At 30.8% G+C, this 22,108-nt stretch overlaps 1 protein-coding gene across 2 annotated transcripts; it reads right to left on the reverse strand.

Moving 5' to 3' along the window:
* Nucleotides 1-11,228: 11,228 nt before the first annotated feature.
* On the reverse strand, nt 11,229-15,597 carry LOC141689607 (putative LRR receptor-like serine/threonine-protein kinase IRK). Of its 2 annotated transcripts, none has more exons than XM_074493957.1 (3): nt 15,433-15,597; nt 13,310-14,854; nt 11,229-12,961 (listed from the first exon to the last, which is right to left on the reverse strand). In XM_074493957.1, the coding sequence occupies exons 2-3, from the start codon at nt 14,767-14,769 to the stop codon at nt 11,515-11,517; spliced, it is 2,907 nt and encodes a 968-aa protein (XP_074350058.1). In that variant the 5' UTR covers nt 14,770-14,854; nt 15,433-15,597; the 3' UTR covers nt 11,229-11,514. The 2 variants fall into 2 exon arrangements, with proteins under 2 accessions (XP_074350058.1, XP_074350057.1); XM_074493956.1 differs by having other exon boundaries at nt 13,310-14,860.
* Nucleotides 15,598-22,108: the final 6,511 nt, after the last annotated feature.

A 22,108-nucleotide genomic window follows, 5' to 3' on the forward strand; every position in this document is an offset into this window, starting at 1 on the left:
TGAAAAATTTATTTTTAATAATTATGAATTATTTGTGATATTTTAAAACTATTTTGATAATCTTTCGGGTTTATTTTACCCGCAACTTGGTTCGATAATTCGCGAAATTCCGGAAAAAACCGAAACAGCAGGACACGTGTAGGCATTTCTTTTACTGATTGTGATACGTGGAACTAACAGAAGGGAGTAGAAAAAGAATATATAACCTCCTATTATACCCAAACCCCCACCCCTGCCTCTGTATATCTCGACCTCTGCATCTATTTTGATCTCTCAATTCTCTCAAATTATTTCTGGCTCCCTGTTCGCGAAATCACTTCCGCCTCTTCCTTTCCTGTCCCTGTGCTCCGATCGTCATTTTGCTTCGGTTACTCTGGCGAGTTGCCACCAATTTTGGCCTGGTGACTGTCCTGGTGATTCGTGGGTGTGGGTTCTGCCTTAAGTTGCCTGTATGTGTTCTTTCCGACCTTCTTTTCCAGCTGGCTGCTTGTTTCTTCTCGTTTCTTGCTTTGGTTCCCTATGTTGGTGATACTCGCGCGAGCGTGTACTGCTTGTTCCTCCTTTGATGTTGATTTCATTTCTGTTGATATTGTGATTCTGTGGTTTAATTTCTGCAGAAATTAGATGATTAATTTTGTGAAATAAAATAATTTTCGTGCGAGAAATTAATTAATCGGTGAAATTTATTCGGAAACCCGAATAATATCGGGTACCAATAAATTTTTCCACCGTCAACGATGAGTCTCGACGAGTCGACGGTGGACTGTGATGACACGATTATGAGTCCTAATATGTTTATTAAATAAAAGTCGTGTTGTGTTTTTATTCTGGATCGAAATAGTTAATTAGTAAATATTGAATCGTGATGGTTAAGTTGGTTGTGATTACTAAAGTGTATCGGTGATTGGAATTTGCGAGTTGTGATTGGTTGTCGTGTTTTAAATTGGATTGTTGTGTTGAATTGACGTCGATTGATGTTTCGACGGGTAGTCCAATAAACAAAGGAGACGTTGCCCGATTTCCGGGAAACTGAATTACGTAAATACGGAAATGTATCCGATGAATATCGGGACGTCGAGAGACTATATATATATGTGTGTGTGTGTGTGTGTGTTTTATACAAAACTTGGTTGTACAATGTGATGAAATATTTTGCCAAATCGATAACCCTGATTTCGTAAAATAAAGAGTATATGTACTTTCCGAAAACGAACACCGAACCGATTTTCGAGATTGTGAACCCTACTTGTTGCGTGTGTTATTATAATATATATAATTACGAGTCGGGTTTGAATATCGTTGGGTAAAATTGGTATTGAGGATATGTCAAGCATACCTAGACGTCTAACGTAGGGTATTTCGACCCTGTAGGTTATAGTCGGGAACCTGAAAGTGGACGATGAACTAAAGATAACCTAGTGGTCAGTCGACAAGCTCAACAGAGTTTTAACAGAAAAACCTGAGTGTCGAAGTTTAATCCAATGGGATCTAGTGGTTGGACGTTAAAGCCTGAGCGATAGAGTCGGCTCAGAGTTGATCAGTAATAGCTATAAAGCCCTGTAAGGCAAGTATTTCCGAACTTTTCTTCAAGATATATTACCAATGTTTTCAAACTGTTTCATAACATTTCGCTATTATTCAAAATAACTCATGTTTTATATTGCAAGTGCTTTAAACTATTTAACCTTGAACCCTGATTTTCTTGATCTTGAGCCATAAGCCTTATTCTTTGTAAACCATCCTTTGTTGATCCTTATACACCGAACCATATAAATATAATACTACTCCCCAAATGTATAACTACAAAACACCAAACACTGGAAGAGAATTGTTTGAAAATACAGAAACTTTTATACTCTAATCATTATTTATAACATCAAAGAACCATACCCTGAAAAATCATTACTGGTCTAATACCTGACCCTTGTACAAACTGAAAAACTGTTTCTTATACTTACCCTGATATACCCTTGTGATATCCATGAAATTCTTCACATTTTTATTCAAGTGTTTGATTATCATTGATTATGATTTTGTTTTATTGAAGTATATCATTTGTCATACTGAATTGTTTTAGAATTGGATAGTTTTCTAAATAAGGACCAGATTCGTGGTCAGACCAAATTCGTGGTCGATTATAGGCCAATATGTGACTTGGATCCAGTAATTAGAGCAGTGTTGTGTGCTTTGCTCGGGGTTAGTGGTTGACTGATCAGCAGCCTAACCCTTGGTTTTAAAACTTAAAAATGAATATCCAATTCTAATGGTTGTTTAACAATAAACTTAATTCTTCTGAAGCATTCCATTTGAACATTGTTTAACCTCAGTTATCACTATTATGACTTGCTGGGCTAGTTAGCTCACCATTGTGATTCTTTCATATATTTTACAGTTGAAAAGAATATGGATGATAGTGAAATTCCTCAGTCCAAAGTGCGGGCTAAGGTTCCAGTTGAGTTGGATCGAGCTAGCAGAAGCTTCATGCGGTAGAGAGCTAGTCAGGTTGTAAGAATAATTTTATTGTCAGTTGTAAGTTAAATTAATCGGGATTTGGTACGTTGTAATAAAAGTTAAGGTTGTGGCTTGTTTTCATACTTTAACCTGTTGCGATCTGTGGTTTTGTGAAGCAGGGTCATTGCGAATAATATTTCTTATACAGGTTATATATTGTGTATGTGTTATGGACCCCAAACTTTTGACCCGGGTTTGGAGGGCGCCACACTTGTTGACAAAAACAAAATAAGGGATTTTTGGTGGATCCTTATTAATAAGGTATGAGATGGTGCTATTAACTTTTTAATGGATTACTAAGTCTGGGCCCGAAAATCAGGTCCGTCCCGATTCGGTCAATGTCCGGCCCGGGCTTAGGGCCTCGACGAGCCCTATAATTTTACGCAAAACATGTCCCGTTTAAAAATTTGGGCTACATCTTGGCCCGATCTTTGGCCCGATTTGACTTATATTTATATATTTATATTTACTATAAATATAAATAATACTTTAAACACATATATATTTACATATTCATGATTAATACTATTTATATATTTTATTGTATGATAAATGAAAGAAGATATATTATGTACACTGTATATATTTGAATAACATTTATAAAACATATTATTATATAAATATGTTCATTTTTTTCCGAACTTAAATGATTTTAATGAAATAGTGTTTTCATAAAATATTACATGCAAACTAATAAATTTTTGCAATGATTTAGTTGCTAACATATATTATTTTCAGAATCTCTAATAAAACTCGATCCGATTTAAATTAAAAAAAAAAGTCCATCCCGAAGAAAAAGCCCGGCAAGACCTGTCTCGAGGGCCTAAATGGACTCTTATATTTCTCGAAAACCCGGTCTGACCCGGTAAAGTCAAAGCCCGAAACTCTCGGTTCAATCAAAACTCGGGCATTTTAAGGTCCAGTCAAAATTCGATCAGGTGGCCTTTTGTACATTTCTAGTTGAAGCACTGTTTTTACTCAAAATCCTTACAATATTTGTTATGAGGACTTGCTTCAAGTAACTATCTCTTCTCCTATATATAATAGGAGAAAAGAGGTATAATATTCATGAGATTAAAAATTCTAATTGAAAAGACTAAACCACCCATATTTTTAATATTTATATAAAATATGTGGTTTGTGGGAATCGAACTCGAGATATTTCATTCACTTATACAACCTCATACCACTACACCATATTGTCATATGTTTTTTTTACCATATACATAATATGTAAATGTGTTAAATGAATATTTTATTTAACTTTAAAGAAAGTTAATTGAATTCCGCAAAAAAAAAGATATTTACTTGAATATTTGTATTGTTAATTTTAAAGAATTGAATTTTAGATATAAAGTTAGGCATAGTACATAAATGGATTATTATCTTATTTATTAATCATTTTTTAGTTTAAAAATATGTCTCATATATTTTTAACATATTTTTTATTATAAAAAGTAATTAAAATGTACATATATATTTTTAAAAAAAATTATTGAAAATAGAATCGCTTATATATAAATAATTTATATTGTTATTACATATTTAGATAAGTTTGAATTATAATGAGTCAATACATTTTAGTTTATTTCGAACTTGAAATCAGAACTTGGCCCATTGTTCAAAAAATACTCGAAATTTGACTACATGACCTGGCCGAAAAACATCGTCACATTCTACGTTTAGTAAATTTAAATTACAAGCTCGGCGAGAATATCTTACCAATAGTATGAAATTTTTTATTATCTTATCTTAATATAAAGTAAAGTGTTTGAGGTGTTTATAGGATCAAGTCAATTGATTATTTGTATTAAAATTACTAACTTAACTGGTAGCGCATTATTGTTTTAGGGATTTGTCCCGATTTTAAGAATATTCGAAATTTGATAAGTGATCTCACGAGATTTTTTAAAACTACGATGATATATTAAATCGATTTATTTTTCATTTTTCACTTTAAAAAACTAGCTTTTTAAAAAAAATCTTTTAGAAAAACAATATTCATTGATCAAGATAATATTGTACAAATATTTTGAATTATTCAAATAAAAGTTATATCTATACTATATTATAGCATTTGATTCAATGCATTTTATATTATTTAAGAAAAAAAATATATTGTTACCCGTTTAAATGATATTTATAAAATTTTATCGAATTGAAAAATATTTAATTTTAGGAGAATAGTATGCAATGTTATCAAATTATTATATGAAGAAATATTAGAGTCATAATGAAAGAAACTTAAAAAATGGTTTAAATAACGATATAATTACAATTTTTTCTTCGAATTCTTGAAAAAAATCATGAATATCAATAATAAGTCTTAAAAATTTATAATTTATTTTTATGTTACAACCATGATTGATATCGGTTGTGTAAAAAATAGATATGGATTGTTTTTAGTGATAATGTGAATACCATATATAAATTATAGCAATTTATTTATTACATAATTTTAATTTTTGAATAATTATAAATGCATGCTATTTAAGTAATCAATTGTTTCACTAGATGTTAATAATGATTATACATGTACATAAATTAGAAATTTAGCATATACATAATTGAAACCGTCATAATTTACTTAGAAATGTAACATACGATAATTTACATGCTAACACATACATACATGTAATATCCCGTAATTTTTTAGAATTCGATTAATAAAAGAATAATAGAATAAAAAGGATTAAAATTACATAAGGACTAGGATTTAAAATTGGGTTAGACTATTGGGCCTAAAATTTGGATCAGATTTTAATATGGATAGCTTGTAGGTTAAGATATAGGGTTTTGTATCGTTATAAATACATCATATTCGTTTTCCTCATTTTTAATATCAAAATTCGTAGGGGCTTTTCTTCATAAATTAGAAATCTTGTAAAATCTGTAGTAAATTCATCGTGAGTCGGAATTCAGTGATTCTGGATTTTTCGGAAAGATCTTTTCGTTCTCTACAACTTTCGTACTTTGTGTTTTTCAAGAAAACGTCGTTTAAAGGGTAAAAAAAGGCTCAATAATGATATAATCAGAATTTGAGTCATGGAGAAGATCGAGATTTTAGATGTTTCGTTTTTGATGGGTTGCTAAGGATTGATTGTGTATTCTAATGTGAATTATCTGTTTGCGTGATTGAGGCAAGTAACTTTCGTTGCTCTGTATTATTTATCGCTTACGTGTTCTGTAAGTGATTATTTGTTGTTCCATATATTTTGAAACTTGAATTATCTGTTTGATTACGCAAGTGAATCTTTATTGCTCCGTATTATTGTGTAATGTATCTTATATTGTTTGATTCATGTGCTCAAATTTTTGTTTTGATTGTCGTATGTATGGAATTAATATGTGATTGATAAGAAACGAATTCAAATAAATCCCCAGTCTTAATCACGTATAAGAATTAGAATCCGATCACTGGACAGTGTGATACTTAGAACTTAGAACCAATTTGCGCACGTTCCGGAACACATCGATACCTTGTCAAGCTTTGGTTGCACTTGACGAGGGACGTGAACTAGCCCCCCATCGAATAAGAATTAGAACCCGGTCACTTGGAAAGTGTGGCATAAAGTATAAGATGCCGGTCACTGGCAAAGTGTGGCATAAGGTGTGATTTAAGACTGTGGGACTAAAGATAAGAATTTGTTATTAAGATTTATTGATTGATTAAGAATTTTGATTATGTGGATTATAGAATGTGTTTGATTATGATTATTGATTATATCGTGTGCATCTTTATTCACCTTATTATCGAATATATGTGTGATTTTGTGTGATCTGTGTTATGTGTCAAGCATGTTTAAATTCTGTTTTCGAAAAAGATTTAAAATATTGTTCTGAGCCGTCAAACGGTAGTTGCTTGCTGGACTTCGCTGGTCATTCTTTTAATATTTCAGGTTTCGTCTAAGATTCGAGTTTGTTAGGATTGGAGTTCGAGGACCTTAGAATTGGAGTAGATTGACTTTTGGACTCCGCTTTTAGCTGCGCGTTTGTAATAGTGACCTTTGTAATAGATTTTCGTATTAGTAAATTGTATTTTATTTTAGTTTTGGTTTAGATTTAATAATCCGGAAGTACGGGCTGTTACAATACACACATAACTTAATCTTACTTTATTTACAATAGTGTAAATAAAACACTAACATTTTCCCATACATACATACGTTGAATTTCAAAAAATAATATTTTTTATTAAAATCAAATTTTATATTAACAGTAATGTAAATATTACAATATTGTATATTATATGATTGCAAGTCATTCTGACTTCAGTTATGCATTTTTTATCTTTTTAAATTGAGTAAGTTAATTGTAAGTTAGTAGTGAACTCAGTAATAATATAGACCACATATAGTTTATTTAAATAAAATTCAAAAAATTTGGTTAACTCTGTATTCAAAATATAGTTAATTTTTAGCTTTTTCTTTATAAACATACTAACGGCATTTTACAGATTAAGTTTAATCGTTTCGTTTTAAACGTACACTGGTTAACTTGTTTATATTCATTCATTAAATACAAATTATATAACATAAACAAAAATATATATATTTTGCTTAATGGACTATATTGGAAACATTGTATAATTTGGTAATGTCTTGTATGAAAATAATACACATTGATAAACAATCAATTTATATTTGATATACGTTAGACATTGTACAACATTTACAAATAAAAAAACAACTAAGAGCAACTCTAACAACCTTATTGCATTTTCACTACAAATAATATAAATAAATTAACTCCTAATTATCAAAATCAAACATTTTCTCCAACAATTCTCCTTAAACTTACTCTCTATCTATCTTTTTACTCATTAAAGTCATTTATGTTAAATAGACGGGTACGAAAAATATGATATAATAATAGTTGAGGAGGGGGTATTCACTCCTAAAAGTGAGGAAGCATTCGAATCTCCTAATATTATAGAGAGGAACAAGGAGCTTGTTGGAGTGGAATTTTATCTCAACTTCTTCAAAATTTACCTTAAGAGCCAATATAAGGATAGTGTTAGAGTTATACTAACAACATTATAATTGCATGATACATAAAAAAATTTAGAAAATGACTCGTGTCTCGCACGGGTTATTATGCCAGTTTCAGTTAAGCTCGTTCTATTTTGCACGCACCTTTCGGCTTAAATTTCTTGGGCCCTTGGATGGTTGGGTTGGGCTAAACTGTACTGGTGAAAGTGAAGCTGTAGTTTATTGCAAATAACCGTTGGGCTGATCTTAAATATCTAATGTGTTTATTGGACTCATTAGTTTATGGCAAATAAACTGTTGGGCTAGTCTAAAATCGTTTATTGAACTCACTTCTAAGCGGCTATGAAAAGTAACATTTGATCAGAAAAATGCAAATTACTTGTACAAGAAATACTACTACTCTACTAGACTAGTAAACACGACTTCTTTTAAATTCATTTAGGGGTCATTTGTCAAATATCAATTGAATGACTAAGATTTCTGAATAATTTAAATGAATTAGCAATATGAACCAACAATGATATCATTTGATACAATATTTATAGAATATCTGAATGACATTATTTCTAATATTTAATCTTGAAAATAATTTTTTTGTTGACAAAAAATTCAGACCATAATATTGGAATGATATTATATAGTGATTTAACCATTTTTCCTCAAAATTTTCATTTGATGATTTAAAAAAAAAAATCTGTGTACGAATTTTCATGTTTTTAAATTGTAATCAGGCTTTATGTTGCAAATTAGAAAAACATAATTTTATGAGATTTATGATTTTTAATGAAAAGATATAAGACTATTATAAAACTTTTTTAAAAAAAATAATGATAATAATAATAATAGTACTACTACTACTATTACTATTATTATTATTATTATTATTATTATTATTATTATTATTATTATTATTATGATATTGTTGTATAATACAATAGCATATTAATAATTATATGAAACCATACATAATAAACATAATAAGGCCCTAGGGAGATATGAATGGTTCACATGGATATTTTTCAAGGAATGATTCAGCCATATCTGTAAGTTTCAGAGAGAAGAATATGATGACCAAATAAGCTGATCGGAAAAATGGCTGAGCTACGTCTTCATTCAGGTACATCCGGAAAAGAATGAAGTATAATCCAAGATATTCCTATTAGTTGTCTTATAAATATTGTCGTTTCCGTTAATATATTAATATTTATAATATATTAATTATATCGTAACATTAATTTAAATATATTTATATAAATATCTGATAACAATAAATTTATAATAAAAAAATAATTAAAATGAAGTTGTGTTTGTATTTTGGCTTGTTGCACTTCTTGCTTACCATTTGGGTAAATAAGAAAACTCGGTGATTCACGAGCGTTTGTAAAATGTTAGCCTTCGTGTACTTTCTCCTAACTTCCATCTGCTCATTTCTCTTTATTCAAAAAATAATTAAAAACTGCGTAAATAAAGCGATATTTATCTCACAAGTTACTTTAACATATTTGACCTGTAATACATTATTAACCTTTGTTCTAATTTACATGCACTTGTTGATAAATTTGTTTTTGGTTACTAGGTTACAGATTTTTTTATTTTCAATTTTTTAAATTTACCTCTCATGAATTTATTTATTATTTATAAATGGATTTGTCACAAAGTTATATCGATGTAAACGCTTCGGTACCTAAACAATCTATTTAATATGTAGAGGGTGTAGTTTTTTTAAGTATAAAATTAATGTAGTTTTACGTAATTACAATAATATCTTCACGTCTTTATTTAAGTTTTTTTTATCTATGAAAATTTAGGTGAGATAATGTCGGAAACATTATTCTCTTACTACATGTTACAAAATGTTGAATTTATTTAATTTTTCAAGAACCATGCTTCAAATGTTGTCTTTTTAATTTAAAATTATTGCAATAAAAATTTAATATTTAAGAAAACAAATATTTAACTTAAAAGTTATACTCCCTCCGTCACGTCGGATTGTTTACGTTATTTTTCGGCACACTTTTAAAGTATAGTTTTATAATATTTTTTTAAAAAAATTTGAATAAAAGTTTTATGTTTAAACTTTTATTAAAAAAAAATTGAAAAAAACATTATGAAACCATACTTTATAAATAACTCGAAATGCGTGTTGAATATAACATAAATATCTCAGCGGGACGGAGGGAGTAATTACCAAATATATCACCAAAATCACGAAGTTATAAGTAAAATTATTCAAATACCTAAATAATCATTTACATATTAGTTACATGACACTTTTTAACTTTAAATCTTAAACTAAGTTTTTTTTAAGAAAGGAGCTTAAAATTTTAGTTTTTTTATTAATAAATCATCCATATAAATTAAAGACACCGCCGCCAATTGGATGAAATAAGTAGCACATCCTTTTTTACATAAAAAAAAAGGTAGCACATCCTTTTGCTTTAAAGGATCAAAAGCTACAATTAGGGTGGCAAACCAAGAGCACTTAATTGTGAAATTTAGCTTTTTAATAAAGTAAACATTATAACCCATCACAACAGGAAAGTACTGGAGCCCCCTTCACGCTTATAATACTTTCTTGACTATTGATGTGAACAAGGTGCAGCACTGCCCAGTGTTGAGTGTACTCCCACTCTCCCCACGCCTATCCAACATTTCTGCACCAATATTCCACTACCATGTGCTTACCAATTTGTTCACACCCCTCATCATATCTTTCTTTATCCGTAACAAAGCAACTCCAGCAAAATGTAGAGTTTGTTTATCCGGAGAAAATCTCACCGTTTTCCGGAATCTATAAACCCCAAAGCCGTTTTGAATTCGAAATGATATATGTTCGAAACTCGAATATATGTCGTATCGAATTCGAGTTTGATTTTTCTATTATATCCGATATTTAATATTGTCACCTGGCTATAGATGTAGAATATAAGTCGAACTACTAAAAATCTCTTACGGACCTGCAGTGACTTGTAGGGAAGGGGGCAACAACTTGTTTATCTTTTGCAATGATCAAAAGTGTAACCATTTTAAACAATTTCTATTGAAGTGCCATGTGCAAAGTATGATGAATAATGACAATCGGTTAGGTTCCCCCCTTGGACCCAACACCATCTATTATACTTAAGTTCAACTTTATAGCTATAGCCCTAGATGCATTAGACACAACTCATTTTCTCTAATCTATGCACATGCTACTTAAAATATAATAATACTACTAATAACAATATCTCGTCCCCAAAAATCAAAAGACAGATTGCAACATTTACATATCCTCTATATAGTCTATTTTATGCTTCATGCACCATCTTTGATGGCAATATTATTATTATAATAGGCACTTAGATTATATGCTAGTTTCAAGGTTGTCATCAAGAATCTTTAGACTGTCAATTCACTTTTGACTTCTATACTATATTGAATTATTATATTGGGCAATTAATACAGTTTCTCTCTATTCTAAGAATTATCATTTTGATCTCTCTTTATATTTTGCACCACAAGAGGACAACCATAAGAGGACAAGGTAAAAGCTGCAATACCAAATAATTCTTTCTATTCTGTTGACAAATGCAATGACAACCTTTTTTATCCCACATTTCTTGACTCTACCAGGAATTGCCAAGTACCATCTCTTACATGAAGCATGGGAGTTCAACAAGTTTGAGACATTCTGGTAATATTCATGTCATGGGTACTAATCTTCAAGCACAATGTAGCAACAAATAGTATTAAGAAGAGGAACAAGATAATAATTAGTAAAGCCAGTAAAAATATCCAAGACTCCGCGATAAAGGACCCGGTGAAAAGGAATCCGATAACCAACTCTAACATTGGATAAGGAACTACAACCACAAGCTAAAACGTACCCTAATGGTGAAGAGAAAAATTATGGGAAACTAAGCGAGTGATTTCAAACTTCAATAATACTCATCTACCATTTGAACAAAAGAACCGGATTCCTTTTCGCCGAACAACAAACTATCAAATTTGAAACATTAAGTTTAGTTAGTAATTATACCAACTCTTCCTGGCCTTCTGAAGGACATCTAATCAGTTCCAATATGTTGATGACCTCTGCCATGTCTGGCCGATTAGAAGGCACCTGTGATGTACAAATCAAGCCTAACTTCATTACTGGAATAACCTCGTCGGGTGGAAACTTGTCTTTCAGCCTCTCGTCAACACATTCCTCCACCCTGCCTTCTTCCAGTGCCCCTCTGACCATATCACATAGTACTACAACATCGTCTTCCATGTATTCAACCGGTCTCCTACCAGTAACCACCTCCAGCACCAAAACCCCAAACCCGTATACATCACATTTCTCGGTTATCTTTACCGTTTTACATCCAAATTCAGGTGCCATGTAGCCGAGTGCACTCTGAATCTTGCTGCTCAAAATGTAACGGTCTAGCATAGGTAACAGCCTTGCTAGACCAGAATCCGCAACTTTTGGTTCTCCTGAGCTGTCAATCAAGATATTGCTTGATTTCAGATTGTAGTGAATAATGTTCTGGTGGTGCAAATGAGCCAAGCTTTTAGCAATTCCAAGAATAATAGTAAATCTCTCATTCCATGAAAGAGAGCTCCCTCCTGATCCCTCATGAAGATGTTTGTACAAGCTTCCACCAGAAACAAATTCATATATAAGGAGCTGTAGTGATGGAGTCCAGTAATACCCTTCAAGGGCCACAAGATTGCGATGATGAATTTTTCCTAGTTTCTTTACTTCCCTTTCGAAATCATCTTGCGACTTGACAAGACTGGAAACGGTTAGCTTTTTTATGGCAACTGACCGCCCATCTTTAAGAACAGTTCGATAAACAGCTCCAAAGCCACCACGCCCAAGCTCACAATCTTTATTGAGCAGTGCATGTGCTCCTGTGCTAAAGTCAGGGTCGCCAGAAAACATGACTAACTTGCCAGAATTGCCATCCGAGGTAGGAGAACTGCTGAATCCGTCACCTCCAGATAGTGGAAAAGCTGCCGCAGAATGAGATGTAGTGGATCGAACACGGAGGTTGAGAACAGTAATGGCAATTACCCCAATAATAATCGTGGCAGCTGCACCAATAGCAATAAGGGCAGAAATGCTAAGGATTATCTTTTTGTGACCAGGATTGACAGGGATTGAGTCTGGATTGGAATCAGAAGAATTAGGATTAAGGACAATAGGCTTGGGAAGGACAGCAGGGCAACTCTTATTGACTGCAGCACCGCAAAGAGATGGATTGCCCGATAGGGAGGATGGGGATATAGTGTTGAAGAAACCACCAGCAGGCAGTTCACCTTGAATCTGGTTGTGTGATATGTTGAAGGAAATAAGGTGGGCAAGATTAGCCAATTGTTTTGGTAGAGTTCCGGTGAATTTGTTATATGACAAATCAACAGTCTGGAGGTTTGTAAGCTTCGCAAATGCAACAGGAACTGATCCAGTCAGGCTGTTACGTGACAGTATCCTGCAACAAAATAGCGGCAATGAGAATTATATACTTTTTAATGGCAAAGTATTTATAATTTTAAAAATCTGCTGCCTAAGTAAAGAAAAACCACATGAACGTACAATGACACTTTTAGCAAAAGATTCTTACGCTACATTATAACTGATTAAACAGGGGGCGCAATCTTCAAATGCTATATAAAGAAGATTGACGTATTGGCCCAAAATGTGATAGAAAGAAATATTTTAAAGTAATCTAGAAAGAATAATTGTAAGCCCGTTAAAGACTGGTGAAAGTGCAGCTACTAACCCATGATTTAAAATAGTATTAAGAGATAATGAAATCATACAATAAGTAAATACTCACAGTGATGTCAGTGGAGTACACTTTTCGATAGAAGTAGGAATATCTCCGGACAAGAAGTTCATCTCTAACAACAGTTTCCTCAAAGATACAGCTTCTCCGATTTTCGTGGGAATGCTTCCAGTCAGCTGGTTCTGACTCAGGTCAAGAACATCCAAAGCTTTTAACTTTCCAATAGTATCTGGTATAACACCTCTGAGAGAATTTCTAGACAAATTTAAGTATTGCAAGCTGCTTATGTCCCCAAGGGCAGATGGAATCTCACCTGTCAGTGAATTGTTAGATATATCCAACACTAGAAGGTTTTGGTGAGAGTGGTCCGTCAAAGATTTCAACGAAGTATCTATGTTTCCGTTTAATTTATTTTCTGAGAAATCAACTTTTTGTAAACTCAATCCAAACAACCAGGAAGGAAGATTGCCGGTCAATGAATTCCGATTAACAGCTACCACGACAAGGTTTACACAATTGATGATCGACTCAGGTAAACTCCCTGAAAAGGAGTTTATGGATAGAGTCAGTGATTTAAGAGACTGAAGCTTCCCTAATGAAGTTGGCAGTGGTCCAGAAAGTCTATTTTCAGAAAGATCCAGACTCTCTAGGCTTTTCATTTCACCAATCCATTCGAGGAGTTCACCGATAAAGGAATTTCTGCTTAAATCTAGATTATTACACAAAGTAAGCATCTGCAGTGTTTTTGGAATCAGTCCTGAAAAAGAATTATCACTGAAATCTATTGATCTTAGCAGAAAACAGTTACCGATTCCCTCTGGAACCTCGCCAGTTAATTGATTCTTTTCCAAATGTATTTCTCTCAAGTTGTTTGCGCCTTCAATGCCCTTTGGTAACTCACCCTCAAGCAGATTACTTGACAGGTCAAGAGACCTAAGTCCTTGCATATCCCATATCCCAGAAGGCAGCAGACCTGAAAACTGATTCCCGGAAAAGTTAAGAGTAGCAAGTGTAAAGCATGAGCTCAGACTATCTGGAATATGTCCGGAAAACTTATTATTAGCCAAAGAAATTGATCGTAGTGAGCCACATTGGCTAAAGAAATTGCGTGGAATCGGTCCTCCCAGACTGTTCTGACTCAAGTCAACAACCCTCAGGTTTTCCAATTGTGCGAGACTAAAGGATAGGCTCCCAGTAAGATTATTATTAGCAAGTGATAACTTGCGGAGAAACTGAAGTTGGAGAATCCCCCGGCCTATCCTTCCAGAAAGTCCAAAACCATCAAGAGTCAAGTCTGTGACTCTATTAGATCTAGGATTACATCTAACTCCCATCCATCCACACGGATTATTATCATCTTCATTCCAAGATTCCAACTTTCCATCTGGATCTTTAATATCCGCCTTAAATACAATCAGTCCCAATAGATCATCATTTAGTGACGGGTTCAAAGATCTTGCATGACCCGCAACGAACAACAAAACTACTATATAAACAAACAACCTTCTCATCTTCAACCTACAGCTTAAACTCAAACACCACCTCCTCCCTCAAACTCCAAAAAATACATAAATATCCACAAAATCAGCAACTTACCTGAACCTAACCACGAAAAAGAAAAAGACTAGTTAAACACATTGTTTGGTCCAGCAACAAACTCAAACAGACAATCAAAACCATCCGAAATTGACATCCAAACAACCTCTTACATATTAAATTAAAAACATCAAAAAACACGAGCTAATGCTAATTAGTAATTACGCTTTTTTAACAAACATTCATTACTTCAAAATAAATCAATCGCCACTACACTAATCTAATTACAAATTTACATACACAACAATTGCTAACATTACAAATACCAGTTTAATTCCTCCGATATAATACTTCGAGTACACTCCAATAATACCGATTCGAACCGATTTTCGATTTTTACGACACGAAAAATAACTAAAATAACCGCATTACAAAAGGAAACCCTAGAACAAAAATAAATCCAAAAAAGGTAAAGTACATACTAATATACAAACCCTAGCTAACACAAATCAACTCACAAGCTCCAAAAAGATAAAATCACAAGCAATACACAACAATGCAACTTCATAACTAACAAGTCGCCGGAAAATACAAATCCGGCGCCGGAAAAGCAAAAACAACGATTAACGGCAAGTTACCGGAAAATCAGCCGTGGAAATGAGTTCAGAAGCCTCCGGCGAGCATTGGCGTGAGCTTTCTCTCTCTAGAGTTTTCTCTCACTAGACTTGCTTTTTTGAGTGTGTGTTAAGTGTGTGAGAGAGAAAGAGTGGTGTGTACAGACAGGGAGGGTGAAAATAAACGACTTTCTTATTAATGGTAATGAAGAGAGGGAAGGTTTGGAATGAGCTGTTTGTTATTAATGCTATTACACGTGGAGAGGTGGGATTGGTTGGGGGATTGGTGATGTGGCAGGCACGTAAAGAGTGTGTTGGGGGTTACTTTTTTGACGTGGATTAGAGGGGTGTTTGACTGGTTTGTTGTTTTGATTGTGTGATTAGTGTGAGTTAAACGTTAGCTTAATTACAGTTGTTATTTTTAAGAGAAAATAATGATATAAAATGGCATAGTACGCTCCCAAAATCTAAATCTAAACTCTACAGGAGAAAGAGGGATAATTACTGGGATTAAAAAGTCTTATTAAATAGATTAAATTATCTCTGTTTTTAATATTTATATAAAAGATATGTGCTTTGTGAAAATCGAACTTCATTTTTTCATTCAACTATACAACCTCTTACCAGTACATCATATTGTCACATATGCTTTTTATCATACACATAATATGTAAGTGTACTAAATGAATATTTTATTTAACTTTAAAGATACTTACTCGAATTCCGCAAAAAAATGATAGTTAGTTAAATATTTGTACAGTTAATTTTAAAGAATTGAATCCAGATATAAAATTAGGCATGATACATAAATGGATTATTATCTTATTTATTAATCATTTTTTAGTTTGAAAATATATCTCATATATTTTTAACATATTTTTTATTATAAAAATGTACATATATAATTTTTTTTAAATATTGAATATAGAATCGCTTATATATAAATAATCTATATTGGTATTACATATTGAGATAAGTTCAAATTATAATGAGTCGATGTATTTTAGAACTTGGTTCATTGTTCAAAAAATACTCGAAATTTGACTACATGACCCGGCCGAAAAACATCGTCACATTTTATGTTTAATAAATTTAAATTACAAGTTCGGCGAGAATATCTTACCAATAATGTGAAATTTTTTAATATCTTATATTAGTATAAATTAATGTGTTTGAGATATTTATAAAATCAAGTCAATTGATTATTTATATTAAAATTACGAATTTCACTGATAACGCATTATTATTTTTGGGATTTGTCCCAATTTTAAGAATATTTGAAATTTGAAATGAGATCTCACTAGGTTTGTTAAAACTACGATTACATATTAAATCGATTATTTTCATTTTTCACTTTAAAAAAACTAACTTTTTAAAAAGAATTCTTTTAGATCAATAATATTCATTAATCAAGATAATATTGTACAGATATTTTGAACTATTTTAATATTTTGAATTATTCAAATAAAAGTTATATCTATACTATATTATAGCATTTGATTCAATACATTTTATATTATTTAAGCAAAAAACATATATTGTTCAATAATTTAAAGGAATTAACCAGTTCAACTGATATTTATAAAACTTTATCGAACTGAAAATTTTTAATTTTAGAAGAATAGTATAAAATGTTATCAAATTATTATATGAAGAAATACTAGAGTCGTAATGAAAGAAACTTAAAAACGATTTAAATAACGATATAAATACAATTTTTCTTTTGAATTTTTAAAACAAATCATGAATATCAATGATAAGGTCTTAAAAATATATAATTCATTTTTATGTTACAATCATGATTGATACCCGGTTGCGTAAAAAATATACATGGATTGTTTGTCATTGATAATGTGAATACCATATATAAATTATAGCAATTTATTTCTTACATAATTTTAATTTTTGAATAATTATAAATGCATGTTATTTAAATAATCAATTATCTCACTATATGTTAATAATGATTATACATGTACATAAATCAGATATTTAGTATATAAATAATTGAAACCATCATAATTTACTAAGAGATGTAACATACAATAATTTACATGCTAACACACACATACATATAACTTAATCTTACTTTGTTAACAGTAGTGTAAATAAAACTCTAACATTTTTCCATACATACATACGTTGAATTTCAAAAACTAATATTTTTCATTAAAATCAACTTTAATATTAACAATAATGTAAATTTTACATTATTGTATATTATGATTGCAAGTCATTCTGGCTTCAGTTATGCATTTTTTATTTTTTTAAATTGAGTAAGTTAATTGTAAGTTAGTAGTTAACTCAGTAATAATATAGAGCAGTACATATAGTTTATTTGAATAAAATTCAAGATTTTGGTCAACTCTGTATTCAACATATATGTTAATTTGTAACTTTTATTTGTAAACATACTAACGGCATTCTACAGATTAAGTTTAATCGTTTCGTTTTAAACGTACACTTACTACCCTGTTTATATTCATTCATTAAATATAAAATAACGAGTAAGAAAAATATAATATAATAATAGTTGAGGGGATATTCACTCCTAAAAATGAGGAAGCATTCGAAGCTCCTAATGTTATAGAGGGGGACATGGAGCTTGTTGGAAAGAAATTTTATCTCCATTTCTTCAAAATTTGAGTCAAGAACCTATATACGGATATTGTTGGACTTTCTCTACAAACATTATAATTGCATGATGCATAAAAAAACTCTAGAAAATGACCCGTGCCTCGCACGGGAAATTATGCTAGTATATATGGTGTTATAAATAATTAAATTATGTGGATGTCCTTTGATCTTTCATATACAAACATTTTGGTCGTTCATGTACAAAACCTTTAGATTTTCAATTCTACACTTTTGACTTTCCGGTTTCTTATAATTTATGTCATGTAAAGTCAGTGTTATAGAAATCGGAAATCGGACCAAATCGGTTGAGGTACCGATTTACGATTTATCGGAAACTGACGATTTATCGGAATTATAAATCGGAAATAAATCGGATGTAATTTAATATTAAAATTTATAATATTTATTATATTAGACCAATATAATTTATATACAAATATATATAATTATTTTTATATTATAAATATTAATACTTATGTGTAAAAATATTGAAATAAATAAAAAATTGCTAATAAAAAACTGAAAATATGAAAAAAAAAACATTGAAAGTGCATAAATTATATGTAAATGAATATAAAACAAAAAGGGATTTCATTTGTTCACTCCCTCCCATCGTCCCCATCCTTTCATCTAACATCTGCATCTACTTTCTTTCTCCATCTACCACTTCTCTCTCTCTTTCTTAAGTATTATCGTCTTCTCTCCTTTCGCGTCTCTTATATTAGCATATGTTCATCGGTTTTTTCACTTGTATATAAAAACGAATTTCCAGTTAATGGTTTAAGCTTCCACCGGAAAAAAGCGTAGTTTCCTTACATCTCCGACTTTTTCTTTACAGCTCTGATGTTGACCGATTTCTACCGAATCTTGACCCGATATGCAGAATACGTTTAGTGCGCCGATTTTGCCTTAAAAGATCGTTAGTTGATAAATTTCTGATATTTCGGCCGATAAATCGCCGAAATCGGCGATTTCTGGAACACTGTGTAAAGCCTATAAATAGGCATGATACTTGAGAATGTAAAGACACATCAATATATGAAAATCATCATTTCTCCCTCTCAAAATCTCTATTATATATTTCTCTTTATTTTATATTATATTTCATAACACGTTATCAGCATGATTGGCTTTGTACGTATATTATATGTCTTTTCACTTTGTTCGTATGATTGGTGTACCTTCTATTCAAAAGGACTATAGTTTCTAAAATTTCAATATGCTGACCAATGAAGATTTTTTTTCTACGAGGAGTGAGTTGTTCTTCCGATATTGGAGGTCTTTGAAAGACTTTCTTGAAAATTGATCATCAAATTGTAAGATTTTAATGTAAGTCTCCCTTCACTATTCTTTTCATTTTATGGTACTATACTAAATGTATATGTTTGAATGATGTTAGTTTTGCGATTCTCCTAAAATTATACTAAATTAGTTGTACATCTGAGAGATTTTGGATGTTTTGGAATAATCCCTTAATTTTCTACGACATAAACTAGTTAGTATTTTTGATATGATACATGTAAGTTGTGAATTCATCCAGATGTACATAAAATGAATAATTTTATATGTTTACATGTTTTACAGTTTGATTTTCGACTAGATCGATTTGGATATGTGGATATTATCACATGGATTATATATATAGTTTTTGGAGTTAGTATAAACTGATTTATATACTTTAGTCTCTTATGGATTTAAACACATTATTTGAATATTTTTGGATTTGAGTAAATTGTTTTGAATACGTACTTTTAAATTTACGTAGATTGTTTTAGACTCTTTTGGATCTGGATAATTCTTTTGGATTTCAATAAATTGTTTTGGACCCTTTTGGAATTGGATGAATCATTTTGGACCTCTGTTCTCGTCTCTCTTGGAATCTGAATATTTGTGAAGATACTTGTTTTTACTAATGAAAATCATATTTTTTATGCCATATTATATTTACAGTGATCATGTTTTATATGTAATTTTGATAATTACCTTATATGGATTATTATAGATTTATATATTATGTCACTCACAAATATGTGTATAATTCACTTAATATGTAATGATTCTCACTTGCGTTCTCTTTCTCGCATACTACATTGTTTTATTTTGACAAATAGGATATAAGACAAATTTATATTGTATATATGTGATCAGTTTATTCAAAATGAATCCAAAAAATCACAAGTTATTAGCGACTCTCTAATTCAAAAATTGTACATGATTAGTATATATTAAATTGCCCTAATCTTTAAAAGGTCATGAGTCATGTGCCCCTTTCTATTCTAAAAATGGATTTTATTCAAGCCATTATCTATTTCATATGAGTTTAAATTGGTAGTAAGCTTAGTTAATGACTTAATTTTTTTCTGAGAAAGATGAAAGTTCCATATCATTCTTATCTATGTAAATTTGTACGACCTTACCCTCTAGTCTTTGTCTTTGTATATCATATTAATATATGTTACATGGGTCCTTGCATGCCCATATTTAATATTTTTATTTCGAGGTCATCCCAAATTTTGAGATAATCAAAATTTTATATATTATGATTTGAAAGAGAAGGATTATGCGTACACACTATGTCACTTGTGTTAAGTTGCCTTGCTCACATATTACATATTAGAGTTGCATGTTTCAGATAAGTGATATTTCAAAATCTTTATATGATATCTTGGTAAATGATAAAATCACTATCTGCCTTTGTGATTTAAACATAACATTTGTAAAAGTGGTTTTTTTATCCCACTTAAATTAAATGATGTTTGTATTATCGACAACACCTATTTGACGTTATTTTTAATAGATTGACTATATATGATTGCAACCAGAAGTTGCATCAAACTAAGAACCAGAAGTTGTCTCTATATAATTTTTTTTTTATTTTTTATCACACATTTTGATATGTTTAAACACTTGTTTACATTCCAAAAGAATGATATATTTAGTATATTATTCAAATTTTGACTGTATCCTAAATGATATAATCTCCCTGGAGGATGGATCTATATAAAGAATAATGTGATGTTTGGATATAATAGAATTTAGTTGAATAAATATATATTAAATAGTATCCCGCAGATACAGTGTTATGAAATTGGTTTGTTACAATCATGAGTTGATATTGTGACTAATTATGTTTTATTAAATTTGAATTATTGATACAAAGATTATGTATTGCAACAAATGACAATCTTCCATTCCTTTGAGTAAATATGACAAAATTAGAAAATTAAAGGATATCGATCATGCCCGTAGCAATGGTCATGATATTATAAACACTTTTGATCGTATATTTACCATGTGTATAAGAAATATTTCTCTTAAATGGGATAAAGATGACTAATATCAATACCTAAAATCTAATATGAGTCATTCAGGGGGGGGTATTATATAGAATGTCTCATTATATATATTTTTAAATACAAGGCTCTTGAAGAGCTTGTATAAGACTCCCGAAGAGCATGTACCTGAAAGGGCATGTATATAATTGATGGAATTGTACTCTCCCAAACAATTGAAGAATAGTTTTTATAAAATTACTGAAATTGATTTTGAAGTAAACCAGAGGTTCATTGATAACTTATAGTTGAACATTACCAGTCAAGCCATCAATTTAATAAAGATACGAATAATAATTAAAATTTATATGAACTTTTGTTGAAGAACCTGCAGTTCTTCTCACTGATAAATATGTTATTTGCTTGTAAGGCGTAATTGATCACCAACAAAGATATAGTTACGATTTATCATCTTTGAGAATGAATTAATGAAGATATAAAATGAGATAAAAATCTCCCACTATAGTACAATGAGATATTTTATAAAAAAATTAATTATATACCAAGCTTTACCAACTCGCAACCTGAAGTATGGGAAATTCAATATTTAGAATATGTGATTATATAATGCTGGTGAATCTCACAATGAGTATTATCTTGTCCATGAAAATTGTTGAGTATTTTGTATTAATTATATACTAGCATCATAACTCGTGCGAGACACGAGTCATTTTCTAGAGTTTTTTTATTCATCGTGTAATTATAATGTTTGTAGAGCAACTCCAACAATA

This window comes from Apium graveolens, chromosome 10 (assembly GCF_009905375.1).
Source record: "Apium graveolens cultivar Ventura chromosome 10, ASM990537v1, whole genome shotgun sequence".
NCBI lineage: Eukaryota > Viridiplantae > Streptophyta > Magnoliopsida > Apiales > Apiaceae > Apium > Apium graveolens.

Excerpts from the sequence above, each read along its gene's own strand:
- LOC141689607 (XM_074493957.1), bottom strand. The coding sequence starts at position 14,769 with ATGAGAAGGTTGTTTGTTTATATAGTAGTTTTGTTGTTCGTTGCGGGT. Across the intron at positions 12,962-13,309 it reads TGTACTCCACTGACATCACT|GATACTGTCACGTAACAGCC; the intron begins GTGAGTATTTAC and ends ATTTTGTTGCAG.